General features: G+C 44.3%; 1 protein-coding gene across 1 annotated transcript in view; it reads right to left on the bottom strand.

The window, feature by feature from the left end:
• LOC117365458 (tetraspanin-15-like) overlaps positions 1 to 24,781 on the bottom strand; it is a 151,319-nt gene that overhangs the window by 106,119 nt on the left and 20,419 nt on the right. Inside the window, exon 4 of the mRNA XM_033955934.1 lies at positions 1,464 to 1,559. Within this exon, the coding sequence (XP_033811825.1) occupies positions 1,464 to 1,559 (96 nt within the window). The remainder of the gene's footprint in view (positions 1 to 1,463; positions 1,560 to 24,781) is intronic.

The following is a 24,781-nucleotide window of genomic DNA, read 5'->3' as shown; positions in this document are numbered from 1 at the left end:
TTAGTGCATGGAATCTTCAAAAAAAATTAAAGCAAGAGCACTTAGGGCCTGATGGAACTCAAAATTGAATAATGAGCTTAAACTGTGTGGTAATTAACCATACATTACATTACATTACATTAGTGATTTATATTCCGCTTATACCTTGCGGTTCCATACCATTAAAGATACATTAAAAAACAATTAAGAATTCCATATGGAACTCGGAACGATGCCAGCCAATACCTACGTCGAGATGCCTACCCACAAAGCAGGCATTTTTAGGGGCAGAGAATATGAGTGGTTGGACTCAGGCGCCGGTATATAAGGCCAGGAAAATCACTATAAAACGACTCCTAGCGGCTGATTGATAATTGCACCAAACAGCACCTAGAAGTTAAGCACCATTTATAGAATCAGGCCCTTAGTGCCTCCTATTTAGGAGGCGCTAAGTCCTCTTGAGTTAACTGCATTATCCAATTAGCACGCGTTAATCAAAATACACTAGCTGGATAAAGCAGGAACACCCATGCTATGCCCCCTAAGAAAAATTTCTTAAAAAATTCATTAACATAGTGTTTAGTGAACGGAAACGGGGAAAATACTGCAAAATGCTTCCATGTGTTTGTACAGGATTCTGTTTTCATGCACTAAACATGATTTAAAACTTAATGCCCTTTAGTAAAAGGACTTCGATTTGTAGCACCTTGCCAAAGTATATGAATTGTTTACATGATGCACTAAAGGGAGTTATTTTAAAAAAAACAACAAACCTTTGTCTTTGGGATCCTCAAACTGTCATGGGGGCAGGGTTTCGAAGACTTTTTTTGGTCTCAGAACAGATCTTGATTTGCCCTCAGTATTTATCCATTTCTGGAGCCAGTTGTACTGTTCTGTTGCTTTTGGCTATAAACACTTTGGTGGCGCTGTTGCATATATCATTAACAACACTGTGAAATCTGTGCTTGGATGCAGTTTCATTTACAATTTAATTTTTTTTTTTTAAACACACCTGTTATCCCACATAAAATCTGTGCTATTTGAGAGAGGAAATATTCTTTAGGGTCAGAAAAGAGTAGGGCTTAGCAAGTTATTTATCCATGTTCTGTGGCTGCTGATATGAGCCTGGAAGACCATTATCCCTTCACAAGAGACTGGACCTCATTTACCCCCTCCTTTACAAAGCTGCGCTAGCGTTTTTAGCGCCGACTACCGCGGTAACAGCTCCGACACTCATAGAATTCCTATGAGCATCCAAGCTGTTGACACAGTGGCCAGCGCTAAAAACGTTGGCGTGTTTTTGTAAAGGAAGGGATTAATAATTCTAAACCATCCTTTCTACCTCAGTGGAGTCAGGACAGCACCGCATGTCCCCATTTTCTATCCTGGGCCTATTACACTTCGGGTGATTTCTTAATTTATGTTTTTGAATTCCTCTGTTTTGCCAAATTCCCATTTCTTTCCCCCAGAGGATGCACACAAACCTGTGTTTGGACATAGTCCATGATATTTTTGAAGTCTAGGTCGTCGTAGTAGTTCTTGATCCCCCTTTGGATGTTTTTGTTCAAAACCTCTACAGTCTAGAGAAAAGAAAAATTTCAGAAATGTTGATATTTGGGGCAGTAAACTCCATAAACCTATTCACCAAGGGACAGATTCTTAAAAATAAAATCTGCCTTTAACATGCTAGCGAAACTGGTTCCAGCTGATTTAGTGTGCATGTATTTTAGCAGCAGATTATCAAACTGCTTAGCGAGATTTTTTCTGAGTTTTCTAGCAGTCTCCGATACTGCCATACAAATGTAGTACAAGGTCATTAATATTAAAATGATCACTCTGAGTGATTATAATTGCTGAGTGATTCTCTAACCTCATTGTGCCACATTTGCAGCCAAAATTTATCGAGAGGTCTAAGCTGTCATTTCCTTACTTTCTGATCAGTGCTGAGCGCTGATTGGCTCAGGCATTGACAGGAAAGTAAGGTTTGACAACTTACTCCTTGATACGCTGTCCTCACTTGGATTCCATTAATCTGTCCTCTCCTGGTTTGCCTCCTACCTCTCCCAACACACCTTTAGTTTATGTGTTGGTGGGTCCTCTTCTGCTGCTATCCCGCTAGCGGTTGGTGTACCCCAGGGTTCTGCCTAGGACTTCTTTTCTCTCTCTACACCTCTTCCCTTGGTGCCCTGATCTCCTACCATGGCTTCCAGTATCACCTATATGCTGATGACTCCCAGATCTACCTCTCTACACCTGAAATTTCACCTAAAGTCCAAGAAAAAGTCTCTGCCTGTTTGGCTGCCTGGATGTCCTGCCATCATCTAAAACTAAATATGTCCAAGACTGAGATGCTACTCTTTCCTCCTAACCCCTCTGCTCCTCCTCCTCCTCCTTTTTCCATTTCGGTAAATAATACTGTCATTGTTCCAGTTTCCTCTGTTTGCAAACTTGGAGTCATCAATTCCGACCTCTCATTTTCTACACACATCCAACAAGCTGCTAAGACCTGTCGCTTCTATCTCTTCAATATCACCAAAATTCACCATTTCGTCTCTGAGCACACTATCCGGACCCTTGTCCATGCTCTCGTAACCTCACACTTAGATTACTGCAATCTACTTCTAACTGGTCTCCCGCAGTGTCGCCTCTCCCCCTTGCAATCTGTGCAAAACTCTGCTGCATGACTCATCTACCAACCTCGTTACGCTCATGTCACCTCTCTCATTAACAAATTTTCAACTGTGGCTATAACACTCTTCAAGCCTTCCCTTGTAATATCTTGTTCAACATGCAAAAGTGCGGAAGGTCTCAAAACATTTTCAAAATAAACAGTAGCTTGTATCTCACGGACCTCAGTGGTACCGTCTGCATGCCACTAAACTTTTAGAACATGCAGAATCAATGGCACCCCTAATCGTCATTGGTCCCTTATATTTTTTAACATTTTTAAAGATAATTTTGTTTTAAATTTATATTTCAAAAACGTATTACTTATCTTTAGCTACGCGGGTGGGGGTACGCACTCCCACCCGCGTAGCTAAAGATAAGTAATACGTTTTTGAAATATAAATTTAAAACAAAATTATCTTTAAAAATGTTAAAAAATATAAGGGACCAATGACGATTAGGGGTGCCATTGATTCTGCATGTTCTAAAAGTTTAGTGGCATGCAGACGGTACCACTGAGGTCCGTGAGATACAAGCTACTGTTTATTTTGAAAATGTTTTGAGACCTTCCGCACTTTTGCATGTTGAACAACCTCTCTCATTAAGTCATTTCACTAGCTCCCTATCCGCCATCGCATACAGTTCAAGCTGACCTACAAGTATATTCATTTTGCTGCCCTTTAATATCTCTCCTCTCTTCTCTCTCCTTATACACCTTCCAGAGAACTCCGTTCCTCAGATAAGCCACTCAGCTTTACCATTTGCCTCCACTGCCAATTTCAGACTTCGTTCCTGAGGCACACCATAATTAAGAAAGGAGAAATTAGGTTCTTACCTGCTAATTTTCTTTCTGGTAGCTTCTAGACCAGTATAGTTGCTTTACAGATGGGTAATTTGCCTCACTGCTACCAGCAGGTGGAGACTGAGATCAAAACTTGTATATCAGTAGAGCATCCCCTCTTGTTACTCCAGTTTGCCGAATAGCCAAGCAGAACCAAGGAAATTTCTTAACTGAAAAACAGTAAATGACACTCCAAACAGGAGTGTAAGAAAACAACAAACATCTTTAAAAACTGTTGGAACATGTATAGAACTTGATCCTGGAAAGAAAACATCCCCACAGCTCACCAGCTAAGCTAGCTGAGCTATTGCCATTGTTCTTAATGCTCCCAGCCCTAGAAAAATACTAGAACCCACAGAAATATTCAAATTCTGCACGCGAGCAAATAAACTCCCGCAAACACTGCTGAAAGACAGATAAGGTGGGGAACTATACCAGTCTACAAGCTAACAGAAAGAAAATTAGCAGGTAAGACCCTAATATCTCCTTCTGTATCGCTTGATAGACTGGTATAGTTCCTTTACAGATGGGACCCCCGAAGGGCCAACACCAGAACACGTTCACCGAATACCATGTCCTGATGCGCTTAAACATCCACACGGTAGTGTCCGACAAAGGAATGCAGAGAAGACCAAACTGCAGCCTTGCAAATATCCACTAGAGGCACTAGAGAAGATTCAGCCCAAGAAGCTGCTGAACCCTAGTGGAATGAGCCTTGAGAAAGTCTGGAACAGGCTTCTTCTTCAGAAGATAAGCGGAAGCAATAGTCTCCTTGATCTAAGGCACAATAGTAGCCTTAGAAGCGCCATCCCCCTTATGAGGACCCGCTAGGACAAAGAGATGATCTGATTTCCTGATCTCCTGTGTCCTCTGCACATCTTTGTAAACCGCATAGAACTTCACGGTATTGCGGTATATAAGCTGTTGTTATTATTATTATTATTATAAGAGCGAAGGACCCAACTGACATCCAACTTGCGCAGTTGTCTCTGCTCAGAAGAGCCCTCCTGACAACCCAACACCGGGAGGACTACAAATTGATTGACATGAAAAGGAGAAACTACGAGGACGATGCCGGAACCAAGATGGCGTCGAGTGCGGATGTCTGAGCTCTTTTCTAACATATAATCACTTTTTCTATCATAAAACCATTTACTCTCCTGCTTATATTCCCTCTAGTCATATATTTTTGTAAATCTTTCTCCTCTCTTCTTATATTTTTAAGCTTTGTAAACCGTGCCGAGCTCCACTTCCGTGGAGATGATGCGGTATATAAACTTAAAGCTTAGTTTAGTTTAGTTTAGTCGCAGTGTGTATTGAGAGTTTTTCTTATTCATTCAACTTACCATGAAGAGGAAGGGAACCATCCGCCCTAACCCTCCGGCACCTGGGACCCTGCAGCGCTTGATTCAGCCGACGATACAGACTGCTTTTGCCTGCTCAGCTATGGAAATCCAACCTACTTCAGGGGGTGAGTCTGGAGATCTCCGGTGAACTCAGCGCAGCAGCTGCCCGGGTGTTTCTGAGTCCGGAGCAGAGGTCAATTCCTCTCCAACCTGGAAGTGCTTTGGCGCAGGGAGATGCAGGAGTTCAGCTGCCCGATGTGGGAGGAATAGACTCCAGCAGAGGATGGACGCCAGTACTGGAGCTTCGGCAAGATAGTGTTGGAAAGGTTGACCAGCTAACCCCTGACACCATGGAAGGAGAGGTGAGAGGTGCTTCTGGAGGGAATAACATCAGTTTTGGAGAGCTGAAACGACCTGAGAAAATTGATATGGAAGCGCTTTGGCAGGCTATATCCATCATGGACGCCAACCTTAAATTGGGTCTTTCATCCATCAAAACTGATTATGGGACTATCTATTCCAAGGTTGAGCAGCAGGGACTGCGACTAATTTAACTGAGAAATTGGAGAAACAAGAGCAGAGTTTGAAGGAAGTAAAGTCTGTCCAAATGGAAATGGTTAAGGAAAGATCATTTATTTCTCGCATGTTGGAAAATTTTGAAAACTCACTTAGGAAAAATAATTTGAGATTTTTAAACTTTCCTAAATTTCCCATCATCTCTCCTATGGAGATGGATAGAAAGTACTTTCAAGAAGTCCTAGCCATCCTAGTGGAAAATCTACCTCCAATTGTTAGGGCTTATTACTTGGATATTAGGAGACCTCAAGGGGAGTCTACCCTTAAAGGAAAATCTGAAGATAATGTTGATTTGTCTTTATTTCTAGAAAGTTCCCTTGAGGTAGTTACAGATAGAACCACTCTTCTGCTGACTCCAGCATTGGAAAATGATAGAGAATATGTTTTACGTCTGTATTTCCATCACTTAAATGATAAATTTTGGGGCTCAAATATTAGAATTTTTCCCGATCTGGCTTAAATTTCCACCAAAATGTTTTATTTCTTATCAAAGTAAAAATTTCCTTTTTTTGAGCCTAAACAAGTATTAGATTTTTTTAGGGCCAAAAGAAAGGTTGGTATATTAGTCCTTGATGAATGACCTGTCTACTGGCTGTAGGAGGGATAACCATTCCGTCACTCTATTTTTTTAATAACTATTCTGTTAATTGTTAAATTTATTTCTTGGTTCTAAATTTGTGGACTGAATAATTGATTATATTTGCAGTATACATTTTAGTGTATATATAGGATAATTTTCCTTTCTGTATTTTCTGATCTCTTTCAAGACAGTAAATGCTTGATAAATTGTAAAAGGATAACATAGTAACATAGTAGATGACGGCAGATAAAGACCTGAATGGTCCATCCAGTCTGCCCAACTGATTCAATTTAAATTTTTTTTATATGTCCCTTTTTGTATCGCTATTGCTCTTTCCATCTTAAAAATGTGGCATAACGAATTCCACCAGAATGTGTAATTAAGATTCTTGTGATTTTTCCAATTATTGGTAATATGTTGAATGGCAACCCCTGTCATAACTAATAAAGATATGGGGGCCATTGGAAAAGTATTGTGATGAATAGACATCATTTTCTTTCCTGTTCCTTTTCTTTTTCATTTTTAGTTTTATCTAGCACACTCAAGGGGGAGGGTGGATTTGGGATATAATTTAATACGATATGTTAGAATATGTTGTATAATATAGTATATTCTATTTTAGTTGAGAATGTGATGAAGGGTGGGTGGATGGGGATTTTACACTATTAGATTTGATGTGTTAGATATTATAGTGCTATATGGAAATTACTTTTATGATATATTTTTGTGCACTTATTGTTTGATTTGAAAATGAATAAAGATTAAAAAAAAAAACCAATTAATTTTTTTTTTAATTCCCTAGAAAACTCCAAGAAGGGAGCTCTACAAGAGAAAGCCTGCAGCTCAGAAACACATCTAGCTTAAGTAATGGCTACAAAGAAGACCACCTGAAGAGTAAGGTCCTTCAAAGAGCAGTGGCCCAACAGTTCAAAAGGCGGGCACACCAGAATGGACAGAACCAGATTCAGATCCCAAGATGGAACAGAGGGTCGTACAGGAGGTCTGAGCAATTTGGCCGCCCGCAAGAAACGAATCACATCAGGAATGGAAGTCAAACGCTAACCTTTCAAGAACCCCTGAAAGGCTGACAAGGCTGTAAGCTGAACCCGGAGAGAAGACCAACCAGTCCCCTATCCTGGCCATCCTGCAAGAACTCTAAGATATTAGGCAGGAAAGCGTGAAAATAGACCACCCCACGCGCATCACACCACTCCTCAAACAAATGCCAAACCCACACATCAGCCCGAGAGGTGGAAAGCCTCCGGTACCCCAAGAGTGTTGAGATCACTTTATCTGAATACCCCTTCTTACATAGGCGACCCCTTTCAAGAGCCAAGCCCTAAGACAAAAGGGACCCGGATCGAACATTGGAATGGGACCCTGAGTTAGAAGGTCGTCCAAGAGAGGCAGAGGAAGAGGATCCGCCACCAGATGCCTCACCAGATCTGCGTACCACTGTCGTCGAGGCCAATCCGGAGCCACCAGAACCACGAAGCCCGGATGGAGAAGTATGCGGAGAAGAACTCTGCCCACTAATGGCCACGGAGGGAACACATACAACAGCCACTCTGTTGGCCTTGGTTGAACCAGAGCATCCAGGCCCTTGGCCTGACCGTCTCTGTAACGACTGAAGAAGCGGGGCGTTTTAGCGTTGACACTTGTGGCCATCAGGTCCATGAGGGGCTGACCCCAACACTGCACTGAAAGGACTCGGGGCTTAGACACCACTCTCCGGGATCTAGTACGTGATGACTCAGGAAGTCCGCCTGAACATTCTCCACTCCAGCTATGTGGGATGCTGAGAACTCTTGAAGGTGCGACTCCACCCAGACCATGAGCAGAGTCGCCTCCCGTGCCACCAAAGTGTTCCTGGTGCCCCCTCTACTTATTGACATAGGCCACCGCCGTGGCATTGTCCGACAGAACCCTGATAAATACAAAAGAAATATGTGCTGTTGTTTAGTCTTTTTTTGAATAATGATTGAAAATAACACAGCAGTAAGCAAATAAGCTACATTTCATAAGGAGGCAATTAGATGAGCCAAAGCTGGACATTCACTAATATTGTGTACAATCATGGCTTTGAAGACCTTTTTGCCATCCTGTAATTGAACCTGAATCAGTGAGAAGTACGATAGCTGAGGCTGCCATCGATCCCAAGACTTGGAGGAAATCCTGTGCCCAAGGACACCGGGACGCCAGAAGAAGGCAAATTTGATATTGCAATTTGCTTACCCGGGCCTCCGGAAGGAATACCTTCCCCAAGGAGGTGTCGAACAGGACCCCAAGATATTCCAGGTGCTGAGATTGAGACAACCGGCTCTTTGCAAGGTTGACTACCCATCACAGTGACTGCAGAAACTCCACCACCCGAGCCGTGACCCGAGTGCTCTCCTGGAACGACCTGACTCGAATCAACCAGTTATCCAGATAAAGATGAACAAGAATGCCCTCTTTACGCAAAGCTGCCGCAACAACCACCATCACCTTGGTGAACGTCCGCGGAGCTGTGGCCAGACCAAAATGAAGTGCACAGAACTCATAATGTTGCCGCAAGATTGCAAAGCGCAGGAAGCGATGATGGGAGACCCAAATAGGAATGTGTAAGTAGGTCTCGGTCAGATCTAGAGAGGTCTAGCTTCACTAATCTCTAAGGTACAACAACTTCATTCTTGCAACAAATTCGCTGTACTTCTACAATTCGACCTCTCCGCAGCTTTCGACGTCGTCCATCATGATATCCTAATCTTCCAACTCTCTGAAATAGGCATAAGTTCCACAGTCCTAGACTGGTTCTCGAAATTCCTACGCTTACGCTCCCACACCGTTAACATAAACGGTACCTCATCCCCTCCCTGGAAGCCGATATGTGGAGTCCCGCAAGGCTCACCCCTCTCTCCTATCCTTTTCAATATTTGCATGTCCTCTTTGAAACTCCTTCATCTATCCCCCATGGAAACTCTCTACACCTATGCTGACGATATCCTCATCCTCCTTGAGACCGACTCGAACCTCACTAACCTCGCTGAGAACATATCCGCATGTATAATGAACCTTCAATCCTGGGCACATTCTGTACAAATGAAATTGAACGAGTCCAAAACAAAACTACTTTGGCTCGGCCCAATATTAGGTCATTTACCTACCTCCATCCCATTATCTTCCGGCTCCATTCTTCAGCTTGAGTTTTCAAGCAAAGTCCTTGGCATCATCATAGACTCCTCTCTCTCCTTCAATGACCACCTCAACTTCTTGGTAAAAAAATGCTTCTTTAGTCTTCATATGCTGAGGAAAGTGAGATCGTACTTTCATCATTCTCACTTCGTCGTCCTTGTTCAATCCACCATCCTCTCTAGACTGGATTATTGCAACTCCATCTATTTAAGCCTAACTAAAAAAAAACTCCATAGACTTCAGCTAATCCAGAACGCTGCGGCTAAGCTTATTTTCGCTAAAGGCAAGTTCGACCACATTTCCCCACTCCTGTCCAAACTTCACTGGCTCCCAGTTCACTCCAGAGTCCTCTTTAAATGTGCCTGTTTAGCTTCCAAGATCCTACATGGCATCCTTCCTCCCGTTATCCCACTCTTCTGGAACTCCTCTAACCCTAATTCCACTAGATTCTCCCAAAAACTGAAACTATCATTTCCCTCTGCAAAAGGTATATCCCGCGTAGGAAAACTAGGAACATCCTTCCCCTTTAGAACCACAGAACTCTGGAACAACCTCACATCCCCGTTCAGAATTTCAAGCTCCCTCCAATCCTTCCACAAACACCTGAAAACTTGGCTCTTTTCAAAAATCTAACACCTCCCGCTCTTTGGTACCCTGTCCCTCTTTATCTTCCTAGCTCCTTTCTTATAACCCTTCATTGTAGCTCCTTTTCAACCTAACCCTGTAAACCGTGCCAAGCTCTACGCTTGTGGAGATGGCGCGGTATACAAACCTAAGGTTTAGTTTAGGTCAGAAACTCCCCCGGATGAACCACCAGAATCATAAATCGAGAGCTTCCATGCGGAAGGAATGCACATGAAGAGCCCTATTGACCCCCTTCAAATCCAGGATGGGTCGAAAGGTCCCTTCTTTCTTTGGCACCACAATCTTTGAAGGGTCTAGCGAAAGGCCTGCTGCTTCCATGCCACCTGCGAGGGAGAAGCGAGAAAACAGTCTGGCAAGGACCGGGCGAACTCCAGAGCATAGCCGTCCCAGATCACTTCCAGAACCCATCGATTTGACGTATGTCTGCCTACTGTGGATAAAAGTCTCTCAACCAGGCGCCCACCGGAACAAAGGCGAGCTCTGGCAAGGAGTCATTGTGCAGGACGGGTGGCAGGGGGCGCTACCTGCACCCTGGCGGGCCCCACGAAAAGAATACATGTGCTAGAAGAAATGGGTCATTCCATGTCAAGTGATCAGATTCTTGGAAAGTGCCCTGCATGACCATCACGGATTTTGATGAAACTTCATATGCAGAGTCCACCATGTCTCAAACGAACTTTGGTAAAGTTTTAGTTTCGCCTATGGAATATTTGTGGAGATATAGCCATTTGTTTGACCCCATACCACAATGAAATACAGTACGACAATGACATTCTGATAACTTTGAGACACAATATCTCCCGAGCTGTGTTTCCAAAAAAACTGAAAATTAGGTTCCCTGCACAACATTTTGAGCTCTGTTCATTGCTACCAATAACAATTTTTGCCAAGCACTGATTGAATGCCTGAATTACAGTAAACTTGGCCGAAAAAATTAGTGCTCCAAAAAAAGTCAAAGTTTGACATTACTTAGCTCCCACAATAATTGAGTAATAAATGCGAAATTTGGCGCATAATGTCTCAGTACAACGTTGTTTTCAAAAGTACAATTTCAATCTCCAAGCTCTTTCCATTAGTTTACAAATTAAGTGTAAAGTTGCTAATTTGTGTAAAAAGGCCAAAAATAGGGTATTTTCAGCCTGCTTTTACAGAAAAATACCTTTTAGAAACTCTTTCAAATCAGTCTCATTAGAAAGAGCATATTTCAAACCCCCTAGAAAAGTGGACTTCATTTTTCAACGCAGGTTAACAATGGCTGAAAAAGGGGGCCAAAGTTGGGAGACGTTGCCACGGCAACAACCTCTATTTCAACATAGTTCTGTCATTTTTAAAGTTACAGTTTTGTATTGACGTAGTATTACTACTACTCTATTACGTTGGTCCATGGTGACATTGTCACTACCAGTTCAAGAGTTTGAACTGGCAACCCCATCGCCATAGGGGTCACGCCCGATAGCTGTGCAATACCAGCCACGGGTGGGCCACTTCGTCCAGGTTCCCAAGCCTCGCATTTGGTTTCTTTGTCAAGGTTCCAAAGCCTTTTGTTGGTATCTTTCTGGTTCCAAAGCCAATGATTAGGGTGTCTTATCCTAGGTTCCCAAGCCTAAATTGGGTATCTTATATGGTTCCCAAGCCGAAGTGAAGTCCACTTTGATTTTAACTGCCAGCAATCTTTATAACATTCTGTTAAATTTTTGAGCCACTTTCTTCAATGCAGTTTCTGGAAATTGATATTGGCGGCCGGATGATGTAACTGAAGGGGCACAAAGCATGCAGATGAGGTGTTGCTCTGGAACTCAACAAACGTCTTGCCTTTCTGGCCAATAAAACAAATGATCTGGACCGTGAGGATGCATAAATTTTATCAATGCATCATTTTGTTCAATTGAGACTTTAACAACGTTGCCTATCCACCATTGATTATCGTTAGTACAGGCAACGTAGCAACCAGGAAAGATTTCGGACACTTTCAAATTTGGAATGGCAGTATCAGAAATTTTGGCAACAAAATTTATTGTGTCATTTGAAACTTTGCTGACACGAACCGAGTTTGAGTCAACTGGTACAAATTGGTGGTGCTCTCTGGTACCGGCTACTGTGCTGCTTTCATGCCATCTTTCTTCTTGAAACTTTTTGCTTTCTTCAATTTCTTCTTTTGGAACATAAATGTATTTAACTCCGTGTATATTTTGGTCACAAAAGTTAAATAGATCCTTTGGCGTCAATATTTGATCCGTTGATGGTCTTTGGAGGCTAGCCTGGGCAGCCAGTCGTTTAGTTGTTCCACCAACTCCATCGCAGGGTGATTTTCCGTGGCTAGTTCCCAAAAAATTCCATTCAGCCTCAATGTTGAAATCATTTCTGTGATTGCACAAATTCACAAAGTTCTTGTAGTTTTTATATTGTGCAGCTGAGCTGTCACTGAAGTAGTATATTTTGGTAATGTTTGTTTGAGTTACCAAAAATTCGATCAACTTTTGAATAAACACGTGTACAGATATCGTATCATGTTGCATATGATCAGAAATAATGCAACAGTTTACAACTTGCAATATGCCCACTTCATTGAGGTAATATGCAACAAAAGGATGTACCGTAGCTTGTGAATTTTCCCAATGAAAGCCTTGGGCGGCATCCTGTACAACAAATGAGTAATTTTCAGCGAAATCCATCAAAACGATCATTTCCGTTTCTTTTAAGCCTGTCTTCAACATCTTCAAATATTCACTTTGATGTTTTGAAATGAAATGGTGGCTTGTCAACTTCCAAATCTTGCTTGCAAGTCTTTCAATAAAGTTGTCCATGGTTAGTACGCTTGTTTCTAATGTTTCACGGTCAGCGTGAACCCATTGCTTAAATTCTATTGATTTTTCTGGATCTAAATCCTTGAATATTTCTTCCAGGTATGCTGTTAGTGCTTCTTCACCAGGGCAGTTTTGACATCGTTGTAGCATACAGTCCTTGACATTTAGGTCGCACACAGTTTTTTCCATAAGAACTTTGTAGTTCTCTTTGACATTGGCGCCTTGTAGCATGAGCTTTACATTTTGATGTATCGTGCAGACACACACGGAGTGTGCACCTGATGCACCAACGGTTACACACCACTTTGGCCTGAGCTCACATAATTTGGAAAAAACAATTTCAGTTCCGTATTTGTTACAGTACGCCACGTACAGCTCTTTTAAATTACACAACAGCAGCCACTTTTGCTTTTGTACTTTTAAACCATTGAGGCGGACTGAAATGCAATCTTTTTTGCCAGGACATATTCTGCTGAATTCATCATCTTCGTAAAAATCTTGAACTCTATTTGCAATTTCTTTTGGAAGGGACTTGCCAATTTTTGCATCAGGTATAGAACAAATGCCTTTCTCTTTCTTTACTTTTGAGCTGTTCTGACCATGCGCTCTGAAACGCCAAACTTCATTGCTGTTTCCTTTATTGACCAACTTTTTGGGGCCATCGTCAATAATTGAACTTTCATTGACCTGTTGGATATTGCAATTTTTGTTTTCATTTCTTCAATGAGGTCAGTGTAATCTTCACATAACTTGCATTCTACAGACTGACGAGACGGCCCAACTTCTTCAGCTGAAACTCCAACAGCAGATGTAATCTTCTTGGCTATTACATTCTGCACACGTTCAATTTTTCGTATCACATAGCCGGCTTTATCTCTACTAGCTAACCTTCAAATTTTCAATGGAGAGGTTCCTAAAGCAGTCAAGCTTTGATCAACTGCATCGGAGATGCTGATATCAAAATCGTCTGAAGATGAAGATGCTGCAGTAGCTTCACTCATTGAAACGTATTGGGCTTTGCACCTACTGCAAAGTTTCTGACCTGGCTTGATATTTATTTTTGCCACTTTTCTAAAATCATTAGACATGGCAAGATCGACTTTTAACAATCCACTTTGAACAATGTGATTTTTCTTTTCAAATGGATTACAACACGATGTTTGCTTTAATTCGTATTTCTCGAGATACTTTGCTTTGTGGTGGAGGCAGATTTGGTCTTTATCCATCAGTTCAACTTCAGATCGCCGAATGATAAGCAATTTTTCATCGGTTGACAAATTATATAAAAAAATGAGCCCACATTTTTTAGAATAAAATGTGCCATCATGACACTTTGACAACAATTTTTGCCCAATGGCAGTCTGGCAGAAAAGGATTATTATTAGTCGATTCGTTGGCATCCATTTTAAACTAAATTAATAATAATGTGGATCTGAAAAAGAAAACAAGTTGTAATTTGTGATCTGCATGCAACAAAATTATCACCTCAATTTCTAGTTAGGAATAATCATTAATTAAGAACACTATAATTGTACCCAAAGCTTGAGTAAAAATAAACAGGGAAAAACAGTGTGAAAAGTGACATAATTGTAAGTTGAAATGTAGGCCGTTGCCATGGTGACATCTCCCAACATTGTCCCCCTTTTTTGAGCATTGTTAACCTGCGTTGAAAAATGAAGCCCACTTTTCTAGGGGGTTTGAAATATGCTCTTTCTAATGAGACTGATTTGAAAGAGTTTCTGAAAGGTATTTTTCTGTAAAAGCAGGCTGAAAATACCCTATTTTTGGCCTTTTTACACAAATTAGCAACTTTACACTTAATTTGTAAACTAATGGAAAGAGCTTGGAGGTTGAAATTGTACTTTTGAAAACAACGTTGTACTGAGACATTATGCGCCAAATTTCGCATTTATTACTCAATTATTGTGGGAGCTAAGTAATGTCAAACTTTGACTTTTTTTGGAGCACTAATTTTTTCGGCCAAGTTTACTGTAATTCAGCCATTCACTCAGTGCTCGACAAAAATTATTATTGATAGCACTGAATAGAGCTCCAAAAGTTGTGCAGGGTAGCTAAGTTTCAGTTTTTTTGGAAACATAGCTCGTGAGATATTGTGTCTCAAAGTTGTCAGAATGTCACTGTCGTACTGTATGTCATTGCAGTATGGGGTCAAACAAATGGCTATATCTCCACGAATATTCCACAGGCGAAACTAAAACTTTACCAAAGTTTGTTTAATACATGTGGGACTTTGTGCATAAAGTTTTATCAAAATCCGTGATGGTCATGCAGGGAGCCCTTGATCACTTGACATGGAATAACCCACATGCCTTTTGAGAGCCCAGGAAACTGAAAGGAAGCAGCCACTTGACAGAAGCGGAAACGGCGGAAATCACGCCCACGAGAAACGCCGCCTCGAGCCAGCGGCCTAGGCCTGTCCTCAGGCAAACGAGGCACTTTAGAATCAGTGAGAGTCTGAACCAACTTGTCAAAGTCCTCATCAAACAAGAAAGATCCTTTAAAAGGAAACTTCGTCAACTTAGCTTTGGACGCTGAATACGCCGACCAAGCACAAAGCCACAAGGTACGGCGTCTGCCACTCTTAAGGCCAGAGACTTGGCAGAAGCTCGCAAGAGGTCATACATGGCATCTGATAAGAAGCACTCAATTCAATTTTGCCAACTTCTTGCCTTAGCAGGTCCCAATTCTCAGATTTATCAAGTACATGCTGGGCCCAACAAAAACACACCCGAGCCACCAGCCTGCCATACATAGCCGCCTGGACCGACAGAGCTGTCACATCAAAACTCTGTTTAAAGAGGGACTCCAACTTATGCTCTGCTAGGCCCTTCAAGGCCGCACCACCCTCAACAGGCCGCTTAGAGATGGCCGAGACCACCGCATCCACTACAGGCGACTTCAGAGTATCCCTATCCCCTTCCGGAATGAGATACAGGCGGGCCATGGAGCGTACAAAATGAAAAGGGGCTTCCGATACCTGCCACTATGCGAGCATGATGTCCAGAATATCCTGATAAATAGGAAAAGAGTGGGAAGCAGAGCAAATCCCCTTAAGCAAGGGGTCCACTGTACATGGGGGCTCCGACACGGGGTCCCCAAAGTGCAAAACCAAGGAGACCTAAATGATTAATTCATTGAGCTCGTCCTGCTGAAAAATGCGCAACACAGACGCATCTTCGCTGGCTGGGGGATGCTCGAACCCCTCGCCGGCAGAATCTGGCCCCCGAAGAGGATCCTGGAATTCTCCCCAAGGGTCCAGTTCCTCATCAATCACCTCATGCTCCTCTGGGAAAAAATACTCATCCCAAGAGACCCTCAGGTGTTTAGATGAGAGAGGAGTAGAGGGGGGCAAAACCACACGCAACCTCCTGCCGCCAGCACATAAGCTTTACAAAGTGCTAACATAAATTCAGGGGGAAAGACCCCGGTGGCCTCAAGGGACTACCAACCCCAGCAGGGGACCCTGACATACCTTGTCCCTGTATGTCCAGAATAGGGGGAAGGTCACCTGAGGTAACGGAAAAGAAGGAGGAGGTTCTCGCCGAAATTGGCCCTGAGACCATCAAAATCTGAGCTCCTGTGGCCTGTCACGTCTGAAAAGCCTGGGACTTTCCTGAACCAGAGGCCGAGGAACCGACTGACACGAAAAAGGAATCCCCAGCTGAACTGACAGGAAGGGAATCCTTTTCTCCCTGACCGTCGGCAGCTGGGGAACTCCTCACGTGGGCGTCAGGGGGAAGCCCAGGCTTCCCCACATTCTGAAGCCAAACCGCGAGACACATAGGAACCAACGACACTGCCAGGAACACACCGGAGACCATCACCAGAGACTTTGGAGCACTGGGTGAGAGGCTGAAGCGGACAGGAGCGCAGGTGGTTTTCTCATCGATCCTCCCAGTTAGAGGCAAGGGAAGAGTCAGAGATGAACGTATCCAGAGGACGAACGAGTGGCTACAGGGATGGTGCCGGGATATGAACTTCGGATTCCTAAACCATGGGGAAGCGCTACAAGGACTTCAGGGACCAGACGGACTCCATCTGACCAGTAGGGGTAAGAACGTCTTCGGACACTGACTAGCCCGCCTGCTTCACAGGGCTTTAAACTAGGTAAGTCGGGGGAGGGTACCCATTCACTTATTAGTGCAGAAAGGAATTATCCTGATGAGGTGAGTCGAAACTCTGCTTCCATGTCCAAGGTAAGTACCCACATTGCAAACAGTTCTTTAGGAGTCACACCGACTCGGGTAGGATACGCCTCACAGGGACTTAGCAAACACAAGATATGGAGGACCATGTATGTCAATGCACACAGTTTAGGTAACAAAATTCTAGAATTGGAGGCTGAAATAAGGAATGCCGACCTAGATGTGGTGGCAATATCTGAAACTTGGTTCACGGACTCACATGGGTGGGATATGGCTATACCGGGCTATAATCTACTTCGTCAGGACAGAGAGGCCAGGTTAGGAGGGGGGGTAGCTCTATACATTAAAGAGGACATCAAAACCACCAGGATCACAGATGTCAAGTACACCGGGGAGTCCCTCTGGGTAAACCTGGCAAGAGGCAGAGAAAAATGCCTGTATCTAGGTGTGGTATACAGAGCCCCAAGACAACTGGAAGACATGGACGCAGAATTAATTAAAGACATAGAGAATATCACTCTACGAGGAGAAGCTGTACTGCTAGGGGACTTCAATATGCCTGATGCAGACTGGAACTCATTTTCAGCGACAACCAGTGGTAGCAGGAGGCTCTTAACCTCCATAAAGGGAGCACGTCTCAAACAAATGGTAACGGAGCCCACTAGGGCCCAGGCGATCCTCGACCTGGTACTCACCAACGGGGAAAGCATCTCGGAGGCCTCAGTAGGAGATACGCTAGTCTCCAGCGACAACATAGTATGGTTCAACCTTAGGAAAGGCTTCCCTAGATCAAACACGAAAACAAAGGTACTCAATTTCCGGGGCACAGACTTCGCACGCATGGGAGATTTCGTCCATCGGACGCTGCAGGACCAAGCGGAGACCGATGATGTAGAAGCTAAGTGGTTAACACTGAAATCAACCATACATGAAGCAACTAGCCGCTTCATAAAATCAGTAAATAAACGACAAAGAAACAATAAACCCCAATGGTTCACCGCGGAGATCTCACATCTCATTAAGAACATAAGAACATAAGAAGTTGCCTCCGCTGAGTCAGACCATAGGTCCATCCTGCCCAGCGGTCCGCTCCCGCGGCGGCCCATCAGGCCCATCGCCTGAGTAGTGGTCTATACCTATCTATACCCTTCAATCCCTTTTTCTTCTAGGAATCTATCCAAACCTTCTTTGAAACCATTTAATGTTTTGTTGTCTACAACAGCCTCTGGAAGCGCGTTCCATGTATCCACCACCCTCTGAGTGAAAAAGAACTTCCTAGCGTTTGTTCTAAACCTGTCCCCTTTCAATTTCTCCGAGTGCCCCCTTGTACTTGTGGTGCCCCTTAATTTGAAAAATCTGTCCCTGTCTACTTTTTCTATGCCCTTCAGGATCTTGAAGGTTTCTATCATGTCTCCTCTAAGTCTCCGCTTTTCTAGTGAGAAAAGTCCCAACTGCTTCAATCTGTCGGTATATGGCAGATTTTCCATTCCCTGCTCAGCTTAGAGGGAACAGTGGTTGCGTCTACCATCACTCCCAGGTCTCTCTCCAGGTTACTGACCCCTAGCGGTGTTCCCCCCATTCTGTATGTGAACATCGGGTTCTTTTTCCCCACGTGCATGACCTTGCATTTCCCTATGTTGAAGCTCATTTGCCATTTTTCGGCCCACTTTTCCAGCTGCGTTAGATCCTTTTGGAGATCTTCGCAGTCTTCCCTGGTTTGAGCCCTGCTGTATAGTTTGGTGTCATCTGCAAATTTAATGACCTCACACTTGGTTCCTGCCTCTAGGTCGTTTATGTAAATATTGAACAGGAGCGGTCCTAGCACCGACCCCTGTGGAACTCCGCTCGTGACCCCTTTCCAGCCTGAGTAATGGCCCTTTACTCCAACCCTCTGCTTCCTGTTTGCCAGCCAGTTTCTGATCCATCGGTGGACCTCCCCTTGCACCCCGTGGTTCCATATCTTCTTAAGCAGTCTCTCGTGTGGTACCTTGTCGAAGGCTTTTTGGAAGTCAAGGTAAATGATGTCTATAGATTCCCCTTTATCCACCTGGTTGTTCACCCCCTCAAAGAAGTACAATAAGTTAGTGAGGCATGACCTGCCCTTGCAGAAGCCATGCTGACTCAATTTTAGCTGCCCATTTTTTTCGGTGTGTTCACAGATGCTGTCTTTAATTAGTGCCTCCATCATCTTTCCCGGGACTGAGGTCAGGCTCATCGGCCTGTAGTTTCCTGGGTCGCCCCTTGAGCCCTTCTTGAAGATGGGCGTAACATTTGCTATTTTCCAATCCTCCGGGATCTCTCCAGTTTTTAAGGATAGGCTGTATATCTGTCGAAGTGGCTCCGCTATTTCGTTTAAGGAGAAAAAAAAAGCGTTTCTCTCCTACAAGCGCATGGAGAAAAGAGAGGTAAAGGTAGAATATAGGACCAGGTCTACAGCGGTCAAAATGGCAGTTAGGGAGGCAAAACTTCGAGTGGAAGAAATTCTGGCAAAAAACATTAAAAAGGGGGACAAATCCTTCTTCAGGTATATTAGTGACAGAAAAAGGAACACAGGCGGGATAGTACGTCTTAGAAGACCGGACGGAAGTTACGTGGAAGCAGATTCCGATAAAGCCAAACTACTGAATGAATACTTCTGCTCAGTCTTCACCTGTGAGGCACCGGGACACGGTCCGCAGTTGAAGGCAACACAAAGCACAGAAGACCCGTTTCAGAATTTTGAGTTCACACCAGGTGAAGTTTACAGTGAACTGGCAAGACTCAAGGTGAACAAAGCCATGGGACCAGACAATTTGCACCCAAGAGTGCTCAGAGAATTGAGCAATGTCCTGGCGAAACCGTTGGCTGAGCTATTCAATCTCTCCCTAAGTAAGGGGAAAAAGTTCCCCTGGATTGGAAATTAGCTAATGTCGTTCCTCTGCATAAAAAGGGTTGCAGGGCAGAGGCTGCGAATTATAGACCGGTGAGTCTCACATCAATAGTGTGCAAACTCATGGAAACACTAATTAAAAGCAAATTGGACACGATCTTGAATGAAGGGAATCTTCGGGATCCCAGTCAGCATGGATTCACCAAGGGTAGGTCCTGCCAATCCAATCTCATCAGCTTCTTTGACTGGGTAACAAGAAAGTTGGACTTGGGAGAGTCTTTGGACGTCGTGTACCTGGACTTCAGTAAAGCTTTTGACAGTGTCCCACACCGCAGGCTGCTAAGCAAGATGGAATCGATGGGGTTAGGAGAGACACTAACTGCATGGGTCAATGATTGGCTGAGTGGCAGACTTCAGAGGGTGGTGGTTAATGGTACCCTCTCTAAAACATCGGAGGTGACCAGTGGAGTGCCGCAGGGCTCGGTCCTGGGTCCACTCCTTTTCAACATATTCATAGGGGATCTGACTCAAGGGCTTCAAGGTAAAATAACACTATTCGCCGATGACGCCAAACTATGTAATATAGTAAGTGAATGCAGTTTACAGAATTATATGGCGCAGGACCTGCTTACATTAGAAAGTTGTTCCTCAACCTGGCAGCTAGGCTTCAATGCTAAGAAATGTAAGGTCATGCACCTCGGAAGCGGAAATCCATGCAGGTCGTACTTCTTGAACGGAGAAACTTTAACTAGGACTTCAGCAGAACGAGATTTAGGAGTAATCATCAGTGCAGACATGAAAATTGCCAATCAAGTGGAGAAGGCTTCATCTAAGGCAAGGCAGATATTGGGTTGTATCAATAGAAGTTTCGTCAGCCGAAAGCCTGAAGTCATAATGCCGTTGTACAGGGCCATGGTGAGACCTCATCTGGAGTACTGTGTGCAATTCTGGAGGCCACATTACAGTAAAGATGTGCGCAGAATTGAATCGGTTCAGCGGACGGCCACCAGGATGATCTCGGGGCTCAAGGGTCTCTCGTACGAAGAGAGACTGAACAAATTGCAGCTCTGCACTCTTGAGGAATGTAGGGAGAGGGGAGACATGATCGAAACATTTAAGTACCTCACGGGACGTGTCGAAGTGGAAGATGATATTTTCTTTCTCAAGGGACCCTCGGCCACAAGAGGGCACCCGCTCAAACTCAGGGGCGGAAAATTTCATGGCGACACCAGAAAGTATTTTTTCACAGAGAGAGTGGTTGATCATTGGAACAAGCTTCCAGTGCAGGTGATCGAGGCAGACAGCGTGCCAGACTTTAAGAATAAATGGGATACCCATGTGGGATCCCTACGAGGGTCAAGATAAGGAAATTGGGTCATTAGGGCATAGACAGGGGGTGAGTAAGCAGAGTGGGCAGACTTGATGGGCTGTAGCCCTTTTCTGCCGTCATCTTCTTCTATGTGGCGGGGTACCCTGGCCGCCGGCATCCACTGCCAATGAGGCTTCCTCACCGTTCCAGCCTGCACAATGTTTGCACAGGCCGCCTGGAGCATTTTTTCCCTTTAAAAGAGCTCATTGTGCTGAAACAGCCCTAGCTGTAAAGAAAGTGCCAGTTAGCAGCGAAAAACACAGAAAAAAAGGCAGTTTTAAAGGGAAATGAGCCCTTTAGACCAGCACACCTCAGGATTTTTTTGTTATTTTTTTTTACTTACTCAGAACAGACTCCACGGCTCTCAAAGCTGGAGGGCTGACCAACCTGAAGGCCAGGCCGCCTGCTGAGGTCCACTACAAAAATATGGGGAAGTGGAGGAAGGTGGGGGGAGGGACCCAGCACGAGAACCGCCGGGTTTAACACCCTTGAGGTCGGACATCTTCGGTAGCAGGTGGTAAGGCTTTTCAGCTCCCCTCTTAGCACTGTTGGAACTTTGTTTGTGGAATCCTGGTTCCCCTTTTGTGCCGGATAGAACATGCCCAAGCTGTATCCGGCACAAAAGGAGAACCAGGATTCCACAAACAAAGTTCCAACAGTACTAAGAGGGGAGCTGAAAAGCCTTACCACCTGCTACCGAAGATAGAGGAAAACTGGAGTAGAAAGAGGGGATGCTCTACTGATATACAAGTTTTGATCTCAGTCTCCACCTGCTGGTAGAAGTGCATATTACCCATCCGTAAAGGAACTATACCGGTCTATCAAGCAATACAGAATTTGGGCTTAAGACATATCAGAACCCAGCAAAACACTCTGCGACTTTTGATCTAAAAAAGAAGAAAACCAATGCAAATCAACATCAGAAATCCCAATCTCAGCAAGCCTAGATAAAAGAAGAGAATGAATGACTTGAGTTTCATTTGATGTTTAATGTTCTAGAGGTTTGGTTGGTGGGGTAAGGGAAGTCTTTGCAGAAGAAAACTGTTTTTGCTTACATATGCTCTTCATATTTGATTCAATTTGATGTGTGTTTCTTTCTATCAATTGCTATTTTGCTTTCAATGAAAGTGTTTTACTATAAAACTGATGATTGCTAATTATTTATTTATTTTTAAAATTTATAGATCACCTAAAAAGCACAGTTACTTACCGTAACAGGTGTTATCCAGGGACAGCAGGCAGATATTCTCACATGTGGGTGACGTCATCTACAGAGCCCCGACGCAGACAGCTTTTCAAGCAAACTTGATTGAAGATTCAAGTTTGCTGTGCTGCACCACGCATGCGTGCCTTCCTGCTCCACTAGAGGGCGCATCCCCTCCTCGTGGTCTCCAGTTCAGATAACCAGCTAAGAAGCCAACCTCGGGGAGGCGGGAGGGTTGCGAGAATATCTGCCTGCTGTCCCTGGATAACACCTGTTACGGTAAGTAACTGTGCTTTATCCCAGGACAAGCAGGCAGCATATTCTCACATGTGGGTGACCTCCAAGCTAACCAAAAAGGGACGGAGGGAAGTTGGCAATTCAAGAAAACAGATTACGCAAAACCGACTGGCCAAACCGGCCGTCGCTCCTGGACAAAGAATCAGGCAGTAGTGGGAGGTGAAAGAGTGAACCGAAGACCAAGTGGCAGCTTTGCAAATCTCCTCGATAGGCGTTGACCTGAGGAAAGCGACAGAAGCCGCCATCGCTCAGACTTTATGTCCCGTGACCCGACCATGCAGCGCGAGACCAGCCTGAGCGTAGCAAAAGGAAATACAAGCAGCCAACCAGTTGGACAAGGTGCGCTTGGAAACAGGGTGTCCCAACCTATTAGGATCGAAGGACAAAAACAATTGAGGAACCGTCCGATGAGACTGAGTGCGTTGCAGATAAAAAGCCAACGCCCTCTTACAGTCAAGAGTGTGAAGTGCCACTTCTCCAGGATGAGAGTGGGGCTTCGAAAAAAACACCGGAAGAACAATGGTCTGATTGAGATGAAAATCAGACACCACCTTAGGCAAAAACTTAGGATGGGTGTGGAGAACCACCTTGTCATGATGGAACACAGTAAAAGGCGGGTCCGCAACCAACGCCTGCAGCTCACTAACTCTTCGAGCGGAAGTGAGCGCAAGCAGGAAGATTACCTTCCAAGTGAGAAACTTGAGATGAGATTTATCCATAGGCTCAAACGGAGGTTTCATAAGTTGAGCCAGAACTACATTGAGATCCCAAACCACTGGGGGAGGCTTGAGAGGAGGATGGACATTCAAGAGACTCCTCATGAAACGAGAAACCAAAGAATGAAGAGAAAGGGATTTCCCATCAAGCTGCTGATGAAATGCAGCAATCGCACTAAGATGCACTCGAATAGAATTTGTCTTAAGACCAGACTGAGACAAATGAAGCAAATACTCCAGAACCGAGGACACCGGAACTGACAAAGGATCCAGATGATGAGACAAACACCAGGAAGAGAATCTAGTCCACTTTTGAAAATAGCAGAGTCTAGTTGAAACTTTACGAGAAGCCTCCAAAACCTCCCTGACCGACTGAGACAATGGAAGAGAATTCAGGTGGAAAGGAACCAAGCTGTCAGATGTAGAGAATGCAGATTGGGATGTAACAGTGAGCCCCGACTCTGAAACATAGAAACATAGACTATGACGACAGAAAAGGGCCTACGGCCCAACAAGTCTGCCCACTCAAATAACCCTCCCCTCTAAGTTCCTCTTTGAAGTGAGCCCACGTGTTGATCCCATTTGATCTTAAAATCAGCCACGTTACTGGCCTCAACTACCTGAAGTGGAAGATTATTCCAACGGTCAACCACTCTTTCGGTGAAGAAGTACTTCCTAGTGTCACCATGGAATCTCCCGCCCCTGATTTTCAGCGGATGCCCCCTTATCGCTGTAGGGCCTGTAAGGAAGAAGATATCTTCTTCCACCTCAATGCGGCCAGTAACGTATTTGAACGTCTCTATCATGTCACCCCTCTCTCTGCGTTCCTCAAGAGAGTAAAGGTGCAACTTACCTAGTCGTTCTTCATAAGGGACATCCTTGAGCCCTGAGACCATCTTGGTGGCCAATCGTTGAACCGATTCCATTCTTAGCACATCCTTCCGATAGCGTGGCCTCCAAAACTGTACACAGTACTCCAGATGTGGTCTCACCATGGACCTGTACAGCGGCATCACCACCTCGGGCCTTCGGCTGACAAAGCTTCTCCGGATGCAACCCAGCATTTGTCTAGCTTTAGATGAGGCTTTCTCCACCTGATTGGCTGCCTTCATATCTTCACTAATGATTACTCCCAGGTCTCGTTCTGCCACAGTTCTGGTTAAGGTCTCACCATTCAGAGTGTAGGTTCTGCATGGGTTTCTGCCACCAAGGTGCATTATCTTACACTTTTTGGCATTGAAATTCAGCTGCCAAAGAGTAGACCAGTGTTCCAGAACAAGTATGTCCTGTGTCATAGCGTCGGGCATGGTATCTCCGCTCACTATGTTGCACAATTTAGCATCATCGGCAAATAATGCAATTTTCCCCCAAAGTCCCTGAGGCAGATCTTGTATGAAGATATTAAATAGGATTGGGCCCAGGACCGAGCCCTGTGGTACTCCACTGTGCACTTCCGACTTTTCAGAGGGGGTACCGTTTACCACCACCCTCTGATGTCTACCACTGAGCCAGTCTTTAACCCATGCAGTTAATATTTCTCCTAGCCCC

This window comes from Geotrypetes seraphini, chromosome 8 (genome assembly GCF_902459505.1).
Source record: "Geotrypetes seraphini chromosome 8, aGeoSer1.1, whole genome shotgun sequence".
Taxonomy (NCBI): domain Eukaryota; kingdom Metazoa; phylum Chordata; class Amphibia; order Gymnophiona; family Dermophiidae; genus Geotrypetes; species Geotrypetes seraphini.
Note: the sequence above shows the minus strand (reverse complement) of the source record. Positions and strands in the feature narration are given on the sequence as shown.